The sequence below is a fragment of the Prionailurus viverrinus genome, chromosome B3, assembly GCF_022837055.1.
Source record: "Prionailurus viverrinus isolate Anna chromosome B3, UM_Priviv_1.0, whole genome shotgun sequence".
Taxonomy (NCBI): domain Eukaryota; kingdom Metazoa; phylum Chordata; class Mammalia; order Carnivora; family Felidae; genus Prionailurus; species Prionailurus viverrinus.
In genome coordinates this window covers 63,599,694-63,624,596 of record NC_062566.1, presented here as the reverse complement: position 1 = coordinate 63,624,596, position 24,903 = coordinate 63,599,694, and the positions used below count along the sequence as shown (strand labels likewise).

The window sequence follows — 24,903 nt, the reverse complement described above, 5'->3', positions numbered from 1 at the left end:
TTCAGTCCAAATTCAAAATTGAGATGTGAGACCATACAATAGAGTATGGCACATTTCGTTCAAAACTGGGGATGAGTAAAGAACCCTGGAGGCCAGAGAATAAGTACCCGGATGAGGGTAGCACCCAGATCTCTTTAGCTCTATGCAGCAAATCCATTATCATCTACAGACACAAGACCTTTCAGGTTTTACAGCCAAGCCTCCTTCCTATGATCTTTTCTTTCATGGATGCTTGTTTCCAGCTTTTTGTTTCAGTGCTAAATCAACAGGACAAATATGGTTTATTGGTTTTAGGCTCAAACACAAACGCTGGGAATTACTATTTTTTATTTACACATACTGAGGTTTTCAATCCAGAATTTTACTTTAACATTTTTACTGTTATCTTCATTTTATGCTTGGAAAAATGGAGAAGGCATCACGATTTACTGCTTTTGTGTTGAATGGACGTTTAAGATACACCAAAAGGTTTCATATGAAATTTGTATTTTATTTAAAAATTTTTTTAATGTTTATTTTTTGAGAGAGACAGAATACCATCGGGGCAGAGACAGAGAGAGTGAGACACAGAATCTGAAGCAGGCTCCAGGCTCTAAGCTGTCAGCACAGAGCCTGATGCAGTGCCTGAACTCACAAACCACGAGATCATGACCTGAGCCAAAGTCGGACGCTTAACCAACTGAGCCACTCAGTTGCCCTTGAAATTTGAGATTTTAAATTATACACATCCTGGACTTGATGATCAAATGACTATGTTAAATTCTTAGTGATTATAGAATGTTGCCAAGCAGCCGGCTAATTTAAGTCCTATGTAATTGTGTAATTGTATTGTTGCTCATGATAAATAAATTCGTATTAGATCTTTATTTACACTTGTATATAACAAAGTGAAAATAATCCTTTAAGTTACTGCCTATGTCCATACTTTTTAAAAAAATTTTGAGAGTGAGCATGTGAGCTGGGAGAGGGGCAGAGAGAGAGGAAGATAGAGAATCCCAAGCAAGCTCTGTGATGACAGCTCCAGAGTCTGACTTGGGGCTCAGTTCCACAAACCGTGAAATCGTGACCTGAGCTGATATCAAGAGTTGGACAGTTAACCTATTGAGTCACCCAGGCGCCTATGTCCATAGGGCTTAACCTAACTTTACTAAGTACGTTCACATACCATTTGACCAAATATCCTCATGAGATGAGTAACATCTCCATTTTAGATAAAGTGGAGAGATTAATTCTAAAATTTAACTTTCCTGACTGTACAAGTTTCTTACTTTCATAGTCTTCCTATACTGCTGGCTTTCACCTAACAAAAATGGGAGTAATATGTGGGTAGTTTTTTAAAAAATAAACATCTTTCATTATTAATCTCTCAGAAAAGCCACTAATTCAGGTAATTGTACCATTAATCTCCCATGGCTTCTTACTGAATTAGTCTTCCTATTCAACACTTCACCCATACCCATGGATATAAAATGGCATTAATACATCTTTAAAAGTTTATCCAGAGCGAAGGTGAAATTTAAAAAATTGCTCTGAATCAGACAATATCTATTTCAAAGTTTATGAATGTTTCCTATCTCGACTTACTATCAGAAATATCATAAACAGCCGAAATGAATATCCAGTTTATATCACAAACCTGTTTTCATGTCAGATAAACATGGTATTCATATCTACAGTCTTTATAGAAGTCAAATTCTTACTGGTAGTGAGAAAGGGTTGATTCCTAGGTAATAGACAGGAAATCGCTTTGAAATAAAACAGGTGTACTGCTATCAAGTAGAATGTGGTCAAGCAGACATCTGATGACTCTGGCTGCTCTGAGTAGATTTGCAGTGCTGTTCTATTCTGCTCCACCGTCTGAATGTGACATTCTAAAAACTGACCTGTAAAACTATCTTCAGTGGTTTGTTCGCCCTGCAATATTCCTTCCTCTAAAACCTAGAGAATATCCACCATTGTTGCTATTATTCTTTCCTTAAAGATTAACTTCTAATAACTTAAAATACAAATTTAGATAGATTTGCTCAACAATTTGGGTCAAATTCTAAGAGGTATTTTGAATTTCATTAGAGATTCAGACAAGTCATTTTCCAGAAGGTTACCTTTAATGTCTATGCTAAATAAATAACATTTACACACCAGACAAAACCATCATAGGCTTTTATAAGAATCAAAAGTTAAGAATCCAAGTTAAATGTACAGAGGCACATCACCTATTTTAAATTATAAAATCAAGTATGTGAATGTAAGAAATCACTTTGATTAAAAATTTCCAAGCTTAATTATTCCTCCTTAAATAATTTTAAATCCTATATTGGACAAAACAGCTACAAATATATTTGTGCAAATTAACTATAAAATAGTATGGCTCAAAAGTCATCGAATATTCTGCAGCATCATTCTCTAAGAGCACACTTGAGTCCTTATTCTGCTTTAGCCATTATTCTTCGTCCAAGGGAACCAGCTGTACACATCTACAGACCATATAAACCCAATTATTCTGCCCCAAATTGGAATAAAAGATTAAGTTGCTATTGAAGCAAGTTAATTTCTAGGGATTCTGGCATAAACCATAAATATCAACGTAATTCAAGAAATAAGATCTGTAGGGCTTATCTCTTCCCTTTACGGGTTAGAAATTTCTCGTAGAAACCTTCTCTGACTCAGGAGGAATAACAGGAAATAGTCACAACTCGTTCACTCTTCCTATCACGCTTAAAACTAAAATTCATACAATTTTCAAGAATTAATTTCTCATAAACCCAGCCAACAACTTCTTTCAAAAGGTAAAATGTAACCTCTGCTTGAAGAGATCACAATACAATTACAAAATTTAAATACTGCCATAATTAAGAAAAACAAGTCATTTATACAAGCGTAAGAATTCAAGTTGCTTGTGCACTGAAATTAAAATCTATCACTTAACCTTCCTGAGCTAACAAACCAACATGCAGATTATCCTGCAAGTCCTATCACCAACAGCTAATTTTATTTACATTAACAAGTATTAACATCTACCAATTACAAGTCTACAGGTTTACTCGTTGGTAGTAACTGAGCTTTTCCGATGGGATTTTTTGGAGAACCTTTATACCAGACTCTTTCTTTTTCTGATGGTTTCCTAAGGACTCTGCTATTTATCCCAGGAGAAAAGCCCGCATTATTATTTACAACAGATTTTAATATGTCATGATTTGTCAGGTCATCCAAGGGAACCTTAATTTGGCCTCTGGACACCACTTCCTGTTTACAAACTCTGGTAGACCCAAGAGAAGCATTCGTGGAGTCTGGGGGCCTCTTGGTCTTTGAGAAAGATTGAGAAGTTAACTCCATGCTTGATTTCAAAACTGTATCAACATTGGACTGTCCACACCCCGTAAACTTCTGTTCTTTAGGACCTGATTTGGTATATGAAATCAAGGAATCTTTTGATGTACTTTCCATACCAGAGGAAAGAGCACTGTCACAGCTCACTGACTTCACCAGAGGAGAAGCGGCATCACCAAGACTCGCCAATTTGTGCCGTACAGGTTGTCTGCTATACTCCAACAAGGAGTTAATCCTTCTGACAGACTGACGAACAGGTGTACGCTGAAACTTAAGAGGTGACTTTGCCTTTGTTTTATTTGGTTCATTTAAAGAAAGCTTGTTAAACCACTGTATGTGGTCTGACACATTACCACGCTCTGTCATTTGTAAGCTTTCAGAAACCGTAGCGCTACAGGTTTCCACCAGCGACTGCTGCTTAACAATTCTCACAGGCCTGCATTTGGACAAGTTTGTTATGTTACACGTGATGGGCTCTGAGGAAGAAGTGCTAGCTGCATGCTTCGCCAAGTTCTCTTCGATTATATTCTCGCTCTCCCTTAATTCAGGATTTACTTTATCCCCCAGAGACTGCTGTTCCTTTACGTGTTCATCACTAGGCAACTCTTGTTTAACTGAATAGTCTTTAGGTATATTTGAACAAATGCTTTCTTCATGTTCAATCTTCACATGAGTTGAATAACATTTTACAGTTGCTTCTCTATCCAAATTTTGAGTTTGATGTAGTGAGATGTCTTGTTCTGGAAAACTATGTTCTTCTTTACCAGTTTGATGTTCATTTGATTCTATCACAGTCAAATCATTAGTCTCAAACAGATTTTTCTCTGGACTGTATTCTATAGAAGATGTTTCACTTAGTTTTACTTTCCCCACATTAGTTACTGATGACTGGCTGTGATTTATCAATACATGAAGATTACTTCCAGATTCAGAAAATGCTTTCTGAATTTTCACCAGAGTCTCTGTGGTCAAGTGATTTTCATCCCCACTAAGAGAGCTTCCAGTTACACTGTTGTTATGCTTATCCTGTACATTAGAAAGGGTGCGTTCATATGAACTAACAGGTAACTTTTCAACTGAAGTATCAGGCTCTGAAGAAGAGCTTTCCACCTCAAGATTTGCCTTGATTGGAGAAACTTCATTTGTCACCATTTCTTGAAAACCGGAATTAGTAGGTCCTGTCCAAGACATCCGGTAACTTGTTCCATCTAGACGCTCTGGGGTTAATAAGTTCTCCTCAGACTTACTGATCTTTTTTGAACCTAAAATAAAGCAGTTCAGTCTTTTTAATCATTTATATTTGAAACATATTTCAAATATTATTCAAACACATGGCATATAAAGGTATTAAGCATTTAATTTCAATAAGTTAAGGATTTGTGTTAAAAGAATAATTTTTAGTATTAAAACGTCAAACTTTTTGTATTTATAAGCATCCTCCAATTGTTCATACAAACATACAATCCCAATTCAAACATTTTTACTTTTCAAACATGAATTTTCAATTTCTAGAAGAGTAAATTACTTAATATATTTTACCATAAAAATAATTGAAGGTTATATGTCAATTACATCTCAAGCTGGTACAAATTTTTCAGAAAAACAATGAAAGTAGGTTTTTTTGCATAAAACTAACAATACCATGTAAATGTACCTTTCTTTGTTAATCTTTCATCAATATCTGGGCTAAAAAGGAGACCTGTTTTTACAGATTCAATCCTATTTTTTAAACTTTGTTGATTTGCAAGTCGTCGACCGACATTTTCGTATCTATCGACACCAGGACACCCATTCTGTGAAGAAAAGAAAATTGAAAATGTTTTAGTGAAGAAATAAACCTAGTTAATTCAGAATATTAAGACCAAGTAAATTTTTTGTATTTCTCAAAATCCTCTACAGCTGATTGGAAAATACATAAAAAATTGAAAAACAATTTGTAGCCAACACAAATTTACTTGCATGCATGTTGATGAAAACTGTAAGCTTTTGACCTGGTTCTCAGTTGATATTTTACGATCTAAAATAAAAACAGCCTCACATATTCATGAACTAAAAAATTTCTTTCTTTTGTGAGGACTCTGAGCCAGGGCATGTTCACAACAGTGAGTGAACAAAACAAACAGACCAAAATCTTCACCTCACAGAATTCACATTTTAGATGGGGTGATTTTGATCAGAACAAGAAAAACCGTAAATTATTTTGTATATTACGCAATACACAAGGTGAGAAGTGCTATGGCAAAAGTAAAGCAGGGTAAGAAGGCTCTGGAGTGACGAAAGGTGGGGCTGTCATTTTAAACAGGAGTGATTGGAAGATGACTGGTGAGTAAAGAAAAATGTGAGAGGGTAAGAGCCATGAGGATAAAAGGGAGAAGAACATTCCACAGAGAAAAAAGGCCAGGACAGTCTCCAAGGCTGAAGTCAGGAGGGCTCAGAGAGGCAGGCTGGATCCAGTCCCGTGGAGAGGCACTTGTAAACCTAAGAATTTTACCTTTTTTTCAGAGTGAAATGAGGAGTCATTGGAGGATTCTGAGCAGAGGAGTGACAGGACTTCACTTGGGTTTTAAAAGAATAATTTTGGCTCTAGTATTGCAGCAAGGTAGAAGCAGGCAGACCTACTAGTAGGGCCTTATTGCAGTGACCCAAGCTGGAGATGACAGAATTTAGAGAATGGTGGAAATGTAGTGCCAGTGAGAATTGGTCGGTCTTGATATACTCTGAAAGCAGAAGATACACAAGATGCCCTACTGGTTTACACAGGATGTGAGGAGTCAAGAATGCCTACGTGGTTTTTGGCCGAAGTGGCCAGATGAGTCTCCATATGTGAGATGGTGAAGACTACAGGTAAGAGTGTGGTTGGTGGAGAGGGGGAGGACTGGAGAAAGAGCAACAGTGAAGAAATGCATCTTGAGAGCTCTATCTGGGACAGGTTACAGGTGAGTTGTCTACTGGATGGACATCCAAGCAGAGAAGTCAAGTAGGCAGGTGCTAAACAGTCAAGTTGTTCAGGAAAGCATTTTGGTCTGGAGATATACATTTGGAAGTCTTAAGCAAATATAGGACATTTAAAGCTAATGAACACTTTGAGTAGAAAGAGAAAAGAGAAGTCCAAGGACAAAGCTTTGGACACTCTAATGTAAAGGAATTAGAAAAGTAACCCACGAAGAAGGAAGAAAATCATTGAGTAAAGTGTCCCTGAAGCAAGGAAGGGAAGTATGCAAAAGAGGAGCAAGTAACTAGCCAGGTGAAGACTAACAAGGACTGATCACTGGTTTGAGCACCACTGAATTCATGGATGACCTTCAGAACAGTTGCAGTACTGTTCTGGGGAGTACTGGGGATAAAAGCCTCACTGGAATGAATCAGTTTAAGCAGAACAGAAAAGGAGGAAACAATCAGTATTGATTCACATGTAAGAGTCTGGTATAAAAGGGGAGTAGAGAAGGCAACTGTGGCTGGAGAGGCAGGGCAGAGGATCTTTCACCACCACATCTACACTTTATGCTAATATGAACATCAATGAAATGGTGAAAGACACTTACTGGGTCTTTGCTACTTTTCCCCAGACTAAATTTCAAACGAAGAGATCTTCGGACCTTTTCTTTACGACTGATCTTAGGAGAGAAGCAGCCTGCTTTTCCCGATTCCACCCTAAAACAGAATGGCATTAAAAAATGTCAGCATAGGGGCGCCTGGGTGGCGCAGTCGGTTAAGCGTCCGACTTCAGCCAGGTCACGATCTCGCAGTCCGTGAGTTCGAGCCCCGCGTCAGGCTCTGGGCTGATGGCTCAGAGCCTGGAGCCTGTTTCCGATTCTGTGTCTCCCTCTCTCTCTGCCCCTCCCCCGTTCATGCTCTGTCTCTCTCTGTCCCAAAAATAAATAAAACGTTGAAAAAAAAAAAAAAAAATTTAAAAAAAAAATGTCAGCATAAAAACTGGAGGCATTCTCACAAAATGAAATTTTCAAGTCCAGAGCAAATTATATTGCCAGCAATTAAACAGTTAATAATTTTCTAAAATCAGTTAAGCTTTGAGATACCATGTATGGGGGCATCTCGGTGGCTCACTCCGTTGAGTGTCTGACTTTGGGTCAGGTCACAATCTCACGGTCCCTGAGTTCAAGTCCCACACTGGGCTCGCTGCTGTCAGCCCAGAGCCTGCTTCGGACCCTCTGACCCCTCTCTCCCCCCACCCCCACTGGTGCTTGATCAAAAATAAACAAACGTTTAAAAAAAAAAAAAAAAGAAATACAGTATAGGAACACATTATATTTGTGTATAAAGAGGCCTCTCCTGTTTATCTCAAGAGTTATTTAGTCACTTATAAACCAGAATCATTAGAACAGACTACCTTTAAATTAGCAGGAAATTAAAAAATTACACACATCAACATACAATAGGATTTTAAGCAAGCAAGTAAACTCAAATTAAGACTCTTTCTCTGGAGTATATATAAAGGGCACTGATTAATAAGACAATAAAGGCAGAGAGAATTTTTAAAAATTATGATTCAAATATGTTTCTCAGCAGAAAGACAAACAAAGCATTTTATTTACTATATACACCAAATGTTTATCCATGAAAACAAAATGTCCTGGATGTATTACCTGCAAATTTTTTTACTTGCAATCCTCTTACTTCGCCTTAGCACACTTGTACTGATCGAATCGTTTCCACTGATGGCTACAGGAGAGAATGAACTCTGAGCTGACCCTTCGGGGCTTGTATCAATGTGAACTATAAAAATAACCACATATAATACACCACACATACTTTCTTTTCCAAGTGTAAAATATTAGTAGCAATTAGGTTTAAAGTCTTAATATCCAACCCTAAGCAACAACAAAAATCACGTAATTTCTGGTAAGAAACTTCAGAAGCCAAATAAACTCAACTCAACTCAAAAAAAAAAAAAAATAGTATCAATTTCTTACTTTTAATTTTTTGTTGGCAATTAAGGGTCAGATGAAACATGACTTTTATATCAGAGTTTTACTTTAAACTCGTTTAAGAATACAAGGGAGGTGTGAGCACTATTGCAGACTGAAGAAAGAGCAAGCTTTCCAGACAGGCAGACTTGAGTTTGTCCCACCACTTACTAAATAGCTCTGAAAATGGACTTCTACAGTAAATATAAAAACTACTGTTATATATTTATATATGAAATGTCTAGCACAGTACCTATATTACACAATGTTAATTATTGCTATTACCAAAAATGAGCTACTGAAAACAATTTAGAGTCCGAGTATCTAGTATGTACCTGGCTAGCCAACTGCTGTCCACCTGCCTCTGTTCAATATTTCTGGCAAACAAAAACCAGTTATAAAACATGCCTACGAGTTCCATGCTAACAATAAGTGGTTACAACAGGTCATTCTGATTAAGTTATTTAACACTATACCATGAAACTATAATAAAAAATTAAGGGAAAAAAGTTATGAACCAAGGCTCTATATACATTTGAATTATATTTGAATCAAGTCCAGGATATACTCAATAAACATGACCCTCTCAACTCCTCACCTGTATTGATAAAAAATTCACACAGGTTCCCAAACAGAGACAGCATGGTTTTTTTTAGTTGCAAAAACAGAAGGAAAATAATACAACCATCATAGAGACTTTTGGGTGCATTTGGCTGACAAAAATTTTGGAGGCCAATGTAATGTAGCCAGTGTGACATAGGTAGTTTATTCTAGAGCTGTAGTCTAATCTTGAAAATGTATCAGTGGTCACAAGGAACCACAGCCAGAATATAGGGAATAATGCAAAGTCATCACACATATAAGAAAAAAATTATAAATAGGTAATTCATGGATTATAGATTAATATAGCTGCCTTTATACATTAAAAAAAGCATCATAGCTGTTATTATCCAAAATTAGAAGCCAATCTATTTTCAATTTTACAGACAGAATTTATTGAATTGTGGCTGAGAAAGTGTGGTCAAAGAAAAGTGGTGTTAAAATAACAGGTTATTGAACTTACTAATTTTTTTATTAAAAAAAAGTCATTGAAGGGAGGAGCCAAGATGGCAGAAGAGCATGGAAGTTCTTTTTGTGTCTCGCGTCCATGAAAAAAATCACTGATTAAGCAGGCTCGTACTGAATTTCCAGTAACACAAGCAGGTTTAAACTATGTTTGGGGAGCTTGGAGAGAAGGAATCAAAAGGTTCGTTTCTTGGGGCAGATGTTATAATGCTTATAAGCAGAGGCAGGCAGAATTACAGCTCACATTGGCCATTTGGGAACAGTTACTCCAAAGTGGAAAAAACCTTAATTAAGAAAACAGTAAGTTAGTTTAAAAGAACTTAAGTCTCTAACTTCTGAATACTCAAAGAAATACAGACAGAGCCTTAGAGTTCTTATCATTATATTTAAACCCATAGAGAACCTGTGAAGGACCATAAAAAACAAGTTGCTATTCTGTTCAACTTTCTAATAAAACAAACAAGGAAAATCTGAACTTTTTGGATAACGTAAACAAAAAGTTTCTGGGAAGAAGATCTCATCACTTAGCTAACAAAGTAAAATTCTCAACATTAACTGAAATTGAAAACCTGAAAGAATCAGAGATCACTCACATTTTGACGAAATGTGAGACAAATCTGAGATGGAAGACTCTGGGCTTAGTTAGAATTTCATTTCTTTCTGGGCTGATCATAAGGTTAACTTGTAAGACTGACTATAAGCCAACTTGAAGGAGCCAACTCAATCTAAGATCACACTAACAAAGATCTGATACTCAAATTAGCAAAACTCAGTTGTTCTCTGGAGGCTCTGGTTGGCCACATTAGAAACTCAGAGGTCATTTGGAAGAAAATGGCAGGTCAGTAAACCATCTGGAAACCATGCCACAAGGAACAGCATAAACAAAGTTTTTAAAGCTTTTATAAAAGCTACTTGAGTATAAAACTAAAAATCCCCCCCCCTCCACCACCCTTCAACAGCAACCATAATGGTTCCTCCAATACCCCACCACTCTGCCTTTAGAGAAAATCAAACTGGCAATCTCAACAGAAGATAGCAACACAGCCCTAACAATAGATCAAGAAGTAACTAAAGTGGAATTCAGGATGTCCCGTCACCTAGTATCTGAGCGCCAGTGCTATACACAGAAGCCTAAACTCTCACTCTGAGTTATTTATCCTAACTTTCAAACAGCATGGTCATAAAACATATACACATATACATAATAATACTGAACCAGTGTCTATTTTAGAAGTTAGAGATTTTATAAAAATTCAGAGATTTGATAAACAGAATAAAGCCAAAGCTCCTAAACGGGGTGGCATTAATACGAAATAGCACTTTGCCCAGAGTAGGCATTCATGTTAACATTTACAACCCAATTATACAAATTCTATTTGCTACCTGATGCCGGTGTAGAATTGTTGAAGAGATTAGTTGGCAACAACTCCAAGTTAAAATTGTGCTTGATTGACTTCCTTTTCTTACTTGAGAAACCATGAGAAGACTCTATTGGTAGCTTACGCTTAGCATTTGGTGTGAGATTCATGGGTGATATGGGTAGCTGAGCTGAAAAAACAAAAACAAAAAAACAATCATTTGTTGTTTCTCCCACAGAGTTGATAAAATACAAAAGCTTCTAATAATTTCTTCTTATAAAGCCATTACTTAGAGCTAACCAAGGAATGAGGGAATATGTTTACATTATCAAATATATGTTATAACTAAATTAACACCATCCAATTACTTAAAATGAAAAGAGGAAAGTCACAAAGAGGCAAGATTAACAAACAATAGTAACTTAAACCAAATGGACTGAAAGACGTATATAATCCACATTAAAGAATATTAACATATGGAATAAAATCATAATCAAGGTGGGGCGCCTGGGTGGCTCAGTCGGTTGAGCGGCCGACTTCGGCTCAGGTCACAATCTCACGGTCTGTGAGTTCGAGCCCCGCGTCGGGCTCTGTGCTGACAGCTCGGAGCCTGGAGCCTGTTTCCGATTCTGTGTCTCCCTCTCTCTGACCCTCCCCCGTTCATGCTCTGTCTCAAAAATAAATAAACGTTAAAAAAAAAAAAAAAAAAGAAAAAGAAAAAAGAAAAAAAAATCATAATCAAGGAGTTCAAACAAACTGATCTACTTATTAGTTCTGCTTTTCATCATAAATGAGTATTAACCACTAAATTTCTTCAGTCTTTTCTTCAATCTGAAAAACAAAACAAGTGATCATATGGTCTATTATTGTGTTATTGGGCCGAATAATTTCAGCCACAAGCAAACCAAGATAAAAAAAATTGGAAGATAAAATAATAAACTTCTGGTTCTAAACAAAAATGAGATTGGAGCTATTTTCACATATTCAATAGCATCCAAGTTACATTCAACAGAAAAGCATGATTTAGAAGACTAAAGATATAACTAGATACTAAAAGAAATTCTTAACTACAATTTTGGGTTCATTATATCCAATGTAATTAGTAATGTCACAACTTAGTATTAAAGTACAGTATTTCCACTGGAAATAATACTTGGATTTGATTAAACCAAAATAAGTTAGGTTATGATTACTTTTTAAATAATATACAGAAATTTTCACTTAAACAAAAAATATATAATACCTACCAGTTCTTTCCTGTTGAGGCGTAATAGAGGGTGTTCTGTTAGATTTAAATTTATTTAATGCTCCACTAACAAAATCTGAAATGCAAACACATATATAATCAATTATAATTCAACATTTACCTGTCACCAATAATTCATATTAATATTTGTGGTTTTCCAGCATCTAAGTTTATGTCAACTTACAATGAACCCCTCACTCAAGTCATATGAGTCTGTTTACCGACACAGATAGATTACTTCCCTACACAAATCTTTCTTCATAGCATCCTTCTTATCTACAATAGGATACAAATATTCTGACCCTCTACCTAATTCCCCTAGTCTATACGCGTTTTTCAAGAAGGTTCAGTTTGACTTCTTCTTTGGAGTCCTTGACTCCAGGGAACTTTTTCCTTTGAACACCTCTCACGTTTGTGTAAAGGTTTAGCATTCAATACTAAATTGTATTGTCATTTTTGCTTTTCACATGCATGTGTCATGTCTTCCCAACTATACCGTAAGCCCCCAAAAGATATACACCACAGCTTAATCTTTATTATATTTAAACACATTTTAGATAAAAGCATATTGCTATACCTGCACAAAACAGGACTGCCACTACCCCTTACCTCCTACACTTTGTCTTGGCTTTCTCTTATAGTCACCAGGAGTTTCACATTCACCTTCTTCAAAACCTTCTAATGATGGAGTAGCACAGAGACCATCAATACCCAACATGGCCGGTATCTTTTCCTGGATAAAATCTGGAACATGCCCTAAACAAAAACGTTCAGAGTTAAAATTTTTTCCTCCACTTTCACTCAAAATGTTCAGATAGTATACATCAACTTTCTAACAGCTGTCTTCACAGTTCACTTGGAGGAATATGGGATCTCCCTCAAACAACTCCTGTTACTTAATAAAGCAACTACATCTTACCAATATCTGATGCATGGTCAATAAGGGTCTGTACCACTGCAGCCTGTATTCGGAGCTTTTTTTCTGTGTTAGCAGACATCTTCTCATGTCCTTCACTTGTCTGAAGAAGGTTTGGTGCAAATATTACTGCGAGATTGCTGCTATCCATCTTATTCTCACTAGACCTTAAATGAAACAAGGTTTTTCTTAGATTGACCCAGAGACAAACAGGGAGTTAAAATAATATATCGGGCACACTTTGAAGACTTCTTACTTTATCAGTCAAACACAAGTCAAAATAGTTACCCTTTGTCTACCCATCTATATGACTGGCTTGAAATAAGACATAACCAAAAATAGCTCCTGTGTGCTTAAGTATATATCATAAAAACCATGCTAACCATGGAGTCCACACTTTGGGTTTCCATGCAAATTGAACGTGTATATTTGGTTTTCAAACCCACACACAGAAAAACTGTATTAGAAGGCTACAAGCATGTCCAGAACAAGGAGGCTCACTGACAGCTGAGAGGGGGGACAAATTTGAGAAGAAAAGAAAAAAAAAATTTTTTTAAACACAGTCATCTGAAGCTATTCAGTGGACAAAGAATCCTACTGACACCAATAAGCCATTCATAATGATGATGTTAAGTCAGCGAGAAAATACTAAATCGTTCGGTATATTGGTTCTTATATTATACAGGATATACTTCTTATAGTAAGGAATAATTTTTTAAGAAAAATTTGCATTCCAAATGTAATTTTAACTTATTATCTATAAGGGTAAATCAAGCTGATTAACAAACTGTCATTTCCTAAGACTTATTACTTACCTAAGGGAAACACTCTTGAGAAAGTTAAAGAAGTATCTTAATACATCGGTTGTGTGGTCAGTCATGAGACAGGAGAGCAGTAATGTAGCTTTATTCTTCTCTTCTGTTCCTAACTGTTGAGCTTTGAAAAGTGCTTCATGCAAATCAACTGGAAGAATGGGCTCCGGCAATTCCCTGAAAAACTGCTTAAGAAGTCCTGCAACATCACAAGGTGGTGCAGAAGCCAGGCAACTTTCACCATGATCCAGTTTATTCTGAAATAAATAAAATAATCTTGAGTATTTGAGGGTTTAAGAGTTTACTGCAAATAAAAATATCCTTTCTTATACTCTAGAGAGTTTTCTTTAATAAATTTCTCTCGGGGCACCTGGGTGGCTCAGTCGGTTAAACGTCCGACTTCACCTAAAGTCATGACTTCATGGTTCATGGGTTCGAGCCCCACATTGGGCTCTCTGCTGTCACACAGAGCCTGCTTTGGATCCTGTCTCCCCTCCCCCCCCGCAAAAAAATAAACATTAAATATGCATATTAAAAAAAATAAATTTCTCTTAACACTTGTTTTACTATACAACATGCCATTTTAGAAAGCTAAAATTAAAAAAAAAAAAAACATTTCCTTTCATATAGTTTATAGCAATAAAGGACCATGAATTTGAACATACTCTGAACTTTTAAACCATTATATAAATAGATCGTGGCAATCATTTCACAGTATATACATATAGCATTAAGTTGTATACGTTAAATATTTGTCAATTATATCTCAATAACACTTAAAGCATTATATAAATGCTGCACAATTCCTTTTAGAAAAAAAAGGTTCTTCTGCCATGAAAAAGGCTATTTGCAAATTCAATTTCTATTAGTAATTCATGCAATAGTTCTAAATATTTAAATTCTAAAAACCAAATCAAAAAGTGGCACAAATGAAAAATAATAGTTCAATAATATGCTTACCTTTAGGGCTCTCAGACGAACAACAGATCCTGATTTCCTAAAAAGCCCTTCTGTGTGAATATGCTCTTCTAAAGATGTGCAAGCATCAACAAGAAAACTGAAAGAAAGAACTGTTTTCAGGTGGCCAGATACACATCTAACTAAATCCTATTCTCCTACCAAAGTACATGAGCAGACTAAGCACTGTCTTTAGACGCTTTGGTGTCAGAAATCCCTTCAATCTTTGCGATAAAAAGGTTACCTCTAGTTGTCTTTTTTGCTTCCTAAGTGGTTTATGGTCCATCTTTTTATCCAGGACAACTTCAATAAGCTGCTTAATTCTACATCCTTCTCAATCCTACTCCATTTCTCTGCTTCTGCTCACAGCACAGGGTGTGTCTTTTTCACTGCCCCCACTTCATATCCCAGTCTCTCTTAATCCTCTCCAATGAACTCTCACCCCCATTACTCCAACAAAACAGCTCTCAACAAGGTCACCAACCCATGGTCAATTGTCTTCATCTTGTTTGTCCTGCCAGCATCTCACACACTTGACCACTCCCTGCTTTTCTGGAAAATATTCTTTTTCATAACTTCGGGTTTTCCTGCTGTCCCCCTAAGTGCTCCTTCTCAAACTCCTTTCCTGGCTCCTCTTTTTCTGCCAGACCTCTTCATGCTAGTATAACCCAGGGCCCTAAGGCCTTCTTCTTTTCTTTATCCTCTCTTCATGTGTAACCTTGCAGAGAATACATAGCTTTAAATATTTACCATCTACTACACTGGCCCAAAAAAAGGCAACATGTTTTTCTCACTCTAACATTACCTCTCAGAAAAAAAGTCAAATATATCCTAGTCCTTACAATCCTTCTCATACTTAGAAGTGTGTGCTCAATTTCTTTATACTGAACAAATTTGAACCATCGATGTTGGCTTTAATAGTTAACAGGTGATACCAACAAGTAAGAATAGATGTTAGCAGCAAGCAACTGATAGCATTGTACTGGTGCACAATGGCTGAGTGTCCCAGGGGGTGCCTGACAGAATTTAAAGTTTGTTTGTTTGTTTAAAGCAGGCATAGAAATCACAAAAAAGATTTAGTCATCATTACTGGGGATATATTTTGCAATTCTAAAGGTAGAAAATCACAAGCACACCTTTCGTAGGTCATTTAAAAAGCAAAATAGTAAGTGCTCACCTTACAAAGATTGTGAAGTGTAGATTGTTAATCTACACTTATATGTTGAAAGAGGGAAAACTGTTCCAAAGCAGCAAAGTATTCAATAAATGCTTTTGTACAATGCATCAGTTAAAAACCTAGGTTACTGAACAAGAGTAGCCAGAATAAACCCTACTTTGGATAGAGGGGAAATGAATTAGTAAGACCTAAGATAGTTTCCTTACATGTGTCTTTAAACTATTTAAGATGTAAACTTCCCAAGTAATTTCTGATGCTGTTAGTCTAAAATGTTACTTTTAAATAAATAGTAAGTGACATAGAAAAGCTCAAGTGTTACATAATCTGTATTCACAGATACTACTGAATGTTATCTTAAATATTCTTTTATCCACAAAAGAAAAAGAGAGAGAGACAGACAAACCAAGAAACAGGCTCTTAACTAGAGAACAAGCTGATGGTTATTAGAGGGGAGGTAGGTAGGGGGATGGGTGAAATAGGGATTAAAGAGTACACTATCATTATGAGCACTGACTAATGTATAGAATTGTTGAATCACTATATTGTTCACCTGAAACTAATATAATATTGTATGTTAACTATAATGGAATCACAATTTTGAAAACCTAACAAAATTTAAAAACTTGTATAGGAGAAAAAAAATACTCTCATCCAACATTTCTAAGACAAAAAAATATATATAAATTGTAACTGAATTTGAAATTCAGTGTATTACTGAATATAGTCAGAATTGCAGCACAAGAATTGGTATAGAACTAAACACTCTTAGTAGAACAAAAATAACTTGCTTTTTAAACATTTAATTTATTACTGAACCTTAAATTCAATCCTAGGAATGAACAGAAATTAAAAAGTTAAAATATGTAAAAGTTTAAAAACATTTCGACATTACATTAGTTAATGTTGAGAAATTCAATCATTTGCTAGTTCAAAACAAATGTGTAAGAGTCAATCAACTATTTCTTTTTAAACGCTCAAACACCAGTATGAAATATTTTTTCTTCATCTCAAACTTAGCTTACCTTGGAATATGTCCATATTCTGGTATGACAGAATGGGGCAATACATTAAAAGGTACTCCAAATATTTTACCCTAAAACGGCAAATTCAGTTATTCTAACACAAATATTAGGCATAATGTGAGTTTTCTTAAATATTAAGCAAATTAAAAACCTCAGAAAATCTTTAAAAATTGAAATCATCAATCAAGACAATGAAAACAATTACTATAAGGACATTTGGTAAAAGGTAACTACTATACACTAAACATTGCTAGGTGCTAGGAGTACAAAAATAGTCAAGATAAAGTCATTGTGGGTGAGGGGATGGGTGAGACAGGTGAAGGGGATTAAGAGCACACTTATCATGATAAGCACTGAATAATGTATAGAATTGTTCAATCACTACACTGTATACCTGAAACTAATGTAATACTGCATGTTAACTGTATTGGAATTAAAACTTAAAAAAAAATACAGAAAGTCATTGCACTGAAGCAATGTAATGCATTCCATCAGTTTCCAATCCCATAATGGAAAATCAATCCAGTTAATGCTTAAAACAAAATTTGGCTGAAACACTAGCATTTTCTAAAAATACTACAGGTTCTTTCAGTAACCTTATAAACACTGACCTTATACTTTCCTTCTGTCACCTTATAAATAATAAGATGAACAAAAGGTTAAATTGATAATGGTAATTCTTGTCACTCATTGAGTACTTCCTAAAATTACATCAGAAATGGTTATTTTTAGACCTGATCTTCTTTTCCACACTTTGTGGAAAAGTGCTATTCAAACTATGTTCTGAAGTAACCAAGAAAAGGATTCTTCTGCAAACATTTAAGTCACATCTAACTACTTTGAAAAATATTTGTGAAAAGTCACATTCAAATGTATTACTCATATTCAAACTTAATACACTGAAGATCCAAGACTAAATCTGTATGTTACATACTTGTGAATAAAGAATCTGCCACTATCTTTGTGGATACATTCAAACTTCTTAAAAACGTGTTACTGATTAAGAAGGTTGCAGTTTTGCCCTGGATTTAAAAACAAATACACGCGTGTATGTATCTGCCTATACAGAATTGGATAAGTGGGTATACCCAGTCTCATAAACATTCATTTAGCTTAGATGCATCTGCTCTCCAAGAATGCTCTCAACACACTTATGTGATAAGAGCACCTTATTTAACCTTACGTTGACAAATATCATTCAGCTCTGTCAGCTTTTCAACAGAGTTAACAAAATCTTGCCAGTCCTTTTCAAGCATCTGGCTCCATTCAACTGGTGAATACAGAAGGCAGTACAGGATAGTGCTTAAGGGAGCAGGCTCCTAGTGGCAGGACTGCCAGGTTTCAAAGGTTGGCTCTTCTGCTTATTAGCTGAATGATCTTGATCAAATTAATTTTGTATGCTTCAGCACCTTCACACAGGTCCTCAGTCACAGAGTTACAGAGAGAATTAAATGAATTAAAAGATGTAAAACATTTATGGTCGTGTCTGACATTGAGTAAGCATTCACAGAATATGTGTTGCTGTTACAATTCCCATTTCAAGGTGAGCTATTAAAAAAAAAATGTTCGTGTGGGAAACCCCTTATTTGGGTAAATCAGAATTGTCTTGATACTGGACAACCAAACAAAATGCAAAAATCAGATGCTGAAGCTGATTATAAGTCTAGAGATATCTTAACATACGCAGAATTCACGGTTTTTTCCTCAAGTCTATTATTCTCAATAATGGACTCACAGTAATTGCTATAAGCTCATAAAATAAAACTAACAAGATGCTTTTTAAACTTTGTGTATTGGAGTATCATTTACAATGTACTTAGTACCCACCCCATCCCCCACCCCACCGTTTTAGAATTAAGATTCGGAAAGGGTCAAGGGGGATCAGTAAGTTTTCTAAGTAAGTCAATAGAATGTACTTAGAAAACTACAAGAAATCTAGTTTTCAAATATTACTTATCCTGTTTCCATTCCTATAACACAACGATCTTCTGTATTTCTTTCCCCAGAACTTACCGCTATATCTGTGGCTGCTGCTTCATGTTTCCTACGATGGCACGGCCCATGGCCACTCTTGACCTTAATATTTATTAGAATATTTTTATTACAATTTCTAGTCTGACTACCCATTAGGATCTAGACCAATGACTGACGTAACAACCATCATTAACTGAATATGTGGCATGTGACAGGCACTGTGCTAGTCCAATCTACAGATCTTACCATTTTTAAATCCCCTAAATGACCCAAGGAGAGATATCATTATTCCCATTTTATAGAGTAGGAAACTGAAGCTTAGGAAAATTCAACAAACAGCCTAAGCTCACATATCTAGTAGGGGTAGAGCAGGATTCAAACAAACTCAGGTCTACCTGACTCTAAAAGTAGGTACTGATTTTCTTAAGGGGTGAAAAAACTCTGACACAAAGTCTTTCGTACACTTTCAAAACCAACTACATCTGAGACCTTGGAAAACCAGTTTTACAACCAGAAAAACCACTCCAGTTTTTACATATAAACAAATTATGTTGCCACCAGCTGCAAACAACAAAAATTACTGTCTCCAGAATCTATAAGCTATTAAGAGGTATACAAATTATTTTTATTACTAGCTTTCTTATCCAAGTACTTATATAAACTAAGAGCTGTGCAAATCTTATTAGCTTTCATCTCTAAATACTTAAAATAGCTTTGTATCTCAAAAAAAAAAAACAAAAAAACAAGCAGCAAGCTTATTTTTTTTTCAAATTAGTAAATATAGAGAGATTATCTGAAGTCTATTTCTAATGTTCTGTCACACCTCCTCTACTGACTTATTTAGAAAACTTACTGATCCCCCTTGACCCTTTCCAAATCTTAATTCTAAAACGGTGGCGCAGGGTGGGGTGGGTACTGTTTGTCTCCCTTCCTAAGATCTACTTGGGAAAATACAATAAATTGGCAACATCTGGAGACATTTTTAATTGTCAAAACTGGGAGATGCTACTGGTATCTAGTGGGTAAAGGCCAGAGACGCTGCTACACATCCCATAATGCACAGGACAGCCCCCACCTCCCACCCCAAAGAATGAATTATCTAGTTAGGGGCGCCTGGGTGGCGCAGTCGGTTAAGCGTCCGGCTTCAGCCAGGTCACGATCTCACGGTCAGTGAATTCGAGCCCCGCGTCGGGCTCTGGGCTGATGGCTCGGAGCCTGGAGCCTGTTTCCGATTCTGTGTCTCCCTCTCTCTCTGCCCCTCCCCCGTTCATGCTCTCTCTCTGTCCCCAAAATAAATAAACGTTGAAAAAAAAAATTGTCCTGTAACACTCTGAAACTGCTCCAAACTTCAACCTAATCCATTTATAAAAAAAAAAAAAAAAAAAAAAAAAAAAAAAAGAATGAATTATCTAGTTCCAAGTGCCAATGTTGCGAGGTTGAAAAACCTTGCAACTTTCTCAATGATTAAAAATCCCTGTAAAGAATCAACAATGTCATTCTTTAAATTTCAGCAGTAGACCATCTGGATTCAATCAGTCACGCTTAGCCACGTTCTCTTTTGGGATCCATACAGAATGAACATCTTAGAGTAAGTGATGGATAGGGTGGGCTTTTTTTTTTTTTTTTTTAACCCAAACCTCTTTCCCCAGAACCTACCGCTGTATCCGTGGCCGCTGTTTCATGTCTCCTACGATCGCACTGCCCACGGCCACTCTTGACCTTAATGCCATAGACGGCCCGAAGCTGCTGCAACAAGGCCAACCTCACCAGCCTCCGATCCCACATCCCGGACACGTCGCTCACTCTCCGAGGCAGGATCTCAGTTCTGACCCTCGTTCGCCACCAAGTCTTCCAATTTCCAAACACTCTCAGGTTTGCGCTCCGCTCCGCTGCCTTCCGGCCAAGTCTGGCACTGTCCCGGCCCCGGACCCCAGCCACTTCCACGGCTTTTCCCTCGGTCCTCAACCCACTTGCACTGACCGTCTTCTCCTACTTCCCTCTGATATAGCCACACCTCACTTTTCCTTCACTTACACCGGCCCTCTTTCTTGTCACTCGATCTTTTCGGCTACTTACACAGACCTCCCTTCTTTCTTCCTGATCCTTTCGGTTCCTTGTACCGACGCCTGTTACCAGCTTCTCAGCACTTCCGGCCACTTCCTAAGATCCAGCTTCCTCCAATCCTTCCTTCGCCCTCGTCTCTTTCCCAACGGCAAAACACGACCCTTCTCCTCGGCCTTCCTGCGCTGGCAGGCTCAGCTGGACGTTCGTCTCTCAAGTCCCCGTCCCCAAACCCCAGCCCAGCCGCCGGACCAGCCGGCTGCTCAGGCGCCTCTTCCAGTCCCGGTCCCCGCCCGGGCTGGTCGCCGCCGTCACCCCGTTTCACAGGCTGCTCTTTCCCTCCCCCATCAGCCTGCCTACAGCCCCCGGCAGGCACATCCCGGTCTCCTCACTGAAGCCACGCAACTCTCCTCATGCCTCCGCCCTCACCGCCTCTGCAGCTCCGGAGCCGCAATCTTTCCACCTTCACTTCCAGCCCAGGCTCAAATGGCAGCGCCAAACAGCGCTCCGCGCTCTGATTGGCCCGTTTCTCATTTCAAAATCAGGACCTCAGAGAGTGGCCAGGAGCTGCCTGTCTAGTGAGACGCGGAAGGGCGTGGTGGGCACAACTAAGAAATATGAAAAGAGAGAGGGGAAAAAAAGGTGAGTTCCACTTGCTCCTCCATAGCCGTATTTTTGGAGGAAAGTACTGTTTCAAGCTCATTTTAATATATCTGGCCTGCGACTGAGACAATACATTCGGGGAAATGTAATAGACACCCCATTCTCATTTTTTTTTTTTTTTTTTTTCAGAACTTGGCGGAGGCTGAAGGCCCTGTAACGGAGAAACCGATTCTACGGGACCGAAGTGAGGCAGCCTGAGTTAGGGTGTACAAATGCTGATCTGGGTACCCCTGAAGCAGCGCCTTTAGAGGTTACTTCGGCTCTGGAAACTGGCCCGTATTTGAGGAACTGATGGCTCAAATCTTAGCGCATAGGTAGTTAAATACACAAAGAAGACCTGTCATGGGAGAGTTGAGTGCGCGGGGCGAGCGAAGTCTTCGGGAGGCGACAGCTGCAGAAGCGGCATTCGTTGGAATACGCAATTAGGAGGCCCGCTCCAGTCCCACACGCTATCCTGTTGACGGACAGTACTGCACACCCCCAACTCTTGTCCCTGGGCTGCTGATCCATTCTCAAACGTCAGCGGTCCCATCAGGATGTTCTCTTTTTTCTGGGATGTAATTCATTTAGGGGAGGACACATGGACTCAAGTTAAATACGGGCAATGTTGCGTATTTAACTAGATCACCTCTCCTCACCCGCACGTAAACTTGGGAAGAACAGAGACAGAGCTGTATCTATTTTATCCGTTGTTGTATCCCTGTCGCCTAGCAGTGCGCATTTCCCGAATGAATGAATGAAGTAGAGAACATTTTGCTAGAATCATTTTGCCCCCTTCGGAGCTCAGTCCTTAGGCGTTCCACCTTTTCCAGCCTGAAGAAGATTCTCTGAAGAAATGGGAGTAAAATGCAAGTGAAGCATTGTACCAACTGTTTATTGAGCGCCTACTATGCAATATGGTATAGGATAAAAAGCAAAAACAGACACTTTTGGGGGCGTTGGGGAGGAGAATATTAAGTAATGATATTAATGAGGACATAATTATCCACTGAGAGAAGTGTAGTAAGGAAGGGAATACTATTCTATGATAGGGTATAATAAAAGATCCTTGATGCGGGGAGGAGCAACATACCGATGGTTAACTGATGTGAAGAATCAGAAATTGGCAAAAAGGTGGGATGGTGGAGTGGAACAGTGATCAAGAGACAAAGGCACTGAAGAGGAACCATCGATTTTAACAGGATCCGGTGCATCAGAGACTAAACCGAACCTATTCCTACTCTTTTCTTCTTGCTTCAGAAATGACTTATGTTGTCTTTAACCTCCTCCCTCCCTCAAACTTGACATTGTTTTGGATTTTGGATGTCTCAGCTTTCCTTTTCTTAAAAACCTGACACTGCTGTTGAACATTAAGCACCTTTTCTATGTCATAATCCTTTTTTCCCAAACTGAGCTCTTTGATTTTGTTTCTTTTGTCTCGTTTAAGATGAAAGTTACTGGTTCTTAATGATGCTAACATAATTACTTATTTGCCTTGTCCATGTACACATATATACACACATACATATATGTAAAAAAATAATAACAATATTGCTAAATAAGACTGCTGAATGAAGCTTGTTTCTTTTTTTCTTCAAAAATACTCTTTTAAATCAACTGGACATAATTCTCTTTGGTTATATATGGATGTACCATGGTTTATTCAACCAGGCCTCTATGGATAGATATATGCACTATTTCCAGCCTTTTGCTATTACAAAAAGTTCCCTGTGCATACACAATATGCTTTTGCTAATGGACCATTAGCACAGAGTCCTACAAATGGGATTGCTAGGTTAGAGGGTAAAGGAACATGTTATTTTGCTTAATATTGTCAAATTCACCATCATAGGCATTATGCAATTTTGTATTCACATTTGTGAAGTATGAGAGTTCCTGTTTCCCCACAGCCTCTCTAATGGAGTCGATTTTGGCTAATTTGATAGGTGGCAAATGGTGTCTCATTACAGTTTTGTATTTATCTTTTTATGAGTAAGGTGGAGCATCTTTTCAAATGATTTGTACATACAGTGAAGTATGATGAGTTTTAAGGAATGTTGGAGATCTACAGCTATGAAATGAAGGGAAACAAGCAAGGCCCAAAAGAATGTGTACAGTATGCTCCTTTTTGTGTAAGGTGGAGGGAGGTCAGAAATACATACACAAATAGACACTTGCTTATATTTTCAAAAATAAACAATGGAAAGGTAAACCAAACTCTAATAAAAATGGTAACCAATAGAGGGAGAGCAAGGCCTATTTCCTATCAGATAACCTTTAAAAAAAAAATTGGAAACTTTTTACATATTAGCCCAATATAAAACAGGTTGAACTCTTTTAATTACTTTTATTGGACTTTTTGCTTTGTGTTTTTATTTGTTTAAATTGTAATCAGTCTCTTCCCTTGATGCTCTAGATTCTGAGTCATCCCTTAATGCTTGGATTCTGAATCATCAGAAATGTTACCCCAGGTTATAAAGGATTTCACTCATTTAATTTTTCTAGTACTGGGTGGTTTTTCTTTTTTTTTAAAAAAAAATATGTCTCTGATCCATTTGCAATTTATCCAGTGTAGAATAAAGAATGGAATTTTCTCTTTTTCCATATGGCCATCCAACCTTAGACATTTTCATTTTCTCTCGCTTCAGCAGACTCCCACACCTACCTCTAAAAGTAGCAAAACTCTACTACTGAAAGCCCCATGGAGTACAGATGGTCCCCAATTTGATTGTTCAACTTCAGATTTTTTGATTTTATGATGGTATGAAATGCATATGCATTTGGTAGAAATCATTCTTCGAATTTTGAATTTTGATCTTTCCTGGGGCTAGCAATATGCCGTGCGATACTCTCATGATGCTGGGCAGTGGCAGCGAGCTGCAGCTCCCAGTCAGCCACATGATGACGAGAGTAAACAACCCATACACTTACTATCATCCTTACTCCTACAACTGTGCTGTTTTTTTTTTTTTTTTAATGTTTACTTTTGAGAGAGAGGGTGAGCAGGGGAGGAGAAGAGGGAGAGGGGGACCAAAGATCTGAAGTGAACTCTGCACTGACAGCAGCAAGCCTGATGTTGGGCTTGAACTCAGAAACTGTGAGAGCATGACCTGAACTAAGTCAGATGCTCAACCGACTGAGCGACCCCGGCGGCCCACACCCATTCTGTTTTTCACTTTCAGTACAATATACAATAAGTTACATGGGATAATTTATTATATTTTTTTTTATAAAAAAGGCTTTGTGTTAGATTATTTTGGCCAACCGTAAGCTAATGTAAATGCTCTAAGCCTGCTTACAGTAGGGTAGGCTAAACTGTGATGTTCAATAAGGTGTATTAAATGTGTTTTTGACTTAATATTTTCACCTTAAGGGTTTACCATAATTTAACCTCATTGTAAGTTGAGGAAAATCTGTACAT

General features: G+C 37.5%; 1 protein-coding gene across 2 annotated transcripts; it reads right to left on the bottom strand.

The window, feature by feature from the left end:
* Window positions 1-391: 391 nt before the first annotated feature.
* ARHGAP11A (Rho GTPase activating protein 11A) lies at window positions 392-21,326 on the bottom strand. Of its 2 annotated transcripts, none has more exons than XM_047862674.1 (12): window positions 20,436-21,326; window positions 16,806-16,876; window positions 14,610-14,706; window positions 13,653-13,906; window positions 12,841-13,004; window positions 12,531-12,677; window positions 11,923-11,997; window positions 10,701-10,865; window positions 7,932-8,061; window positions 6,870-6,978; window positions 4,982-5,120; window positions 392-4,589 (listed from the first exon to the last, which is right to left on the bottom strand). In XM_047862674.1, exons 1-12 carry the CDS (start codon window positions 20,562-20,564, stop codon window positions 3,022-3,024), a joined length of 3,048 nt encoding a protein of 1,015 aa, XP_047718630.1. In that variant the 5' UTR covers window positions 20,565-21,326; the 3' UTR covers window positions 392-3,021. The 2 variants fall into 2 exon arrangements, with proteins under 2 accessions (XP_047718630.1, XP_047718631.1); XM_047862675.1 differs by having other exon boundaries at window positions 7,932-8,007.
* Between the last annotated feature and the right edge of the window lie 3,577 nt (window positions 21,327-24,903).

Bases quoted from the DNA above. Each gene is read 5' to 3' on its own strand.
- ARHGAP11A (XM_047862674.1), bottom strand. From the start codon at position 20,564: ATGTGGGATCGGAGGCTGGTGAGGTTGGCCTTGTTGCAGCAGCTTCGG. The intron at 13,005-13,652 runs GTAAGTAATAAG...GTTTCATTTAAG, and splicing joins CTCAAGAGTGTTTCCCTTAG to GTCTAGTGAGAATAAGATGG. The intron at 10,866-11,922 runs GTAGGTATTATA...TTGTTTTTTCAG, and splicing joins GCCTCAACAGGAAAGAACTG to CTCAGCTACCCATATCACCC.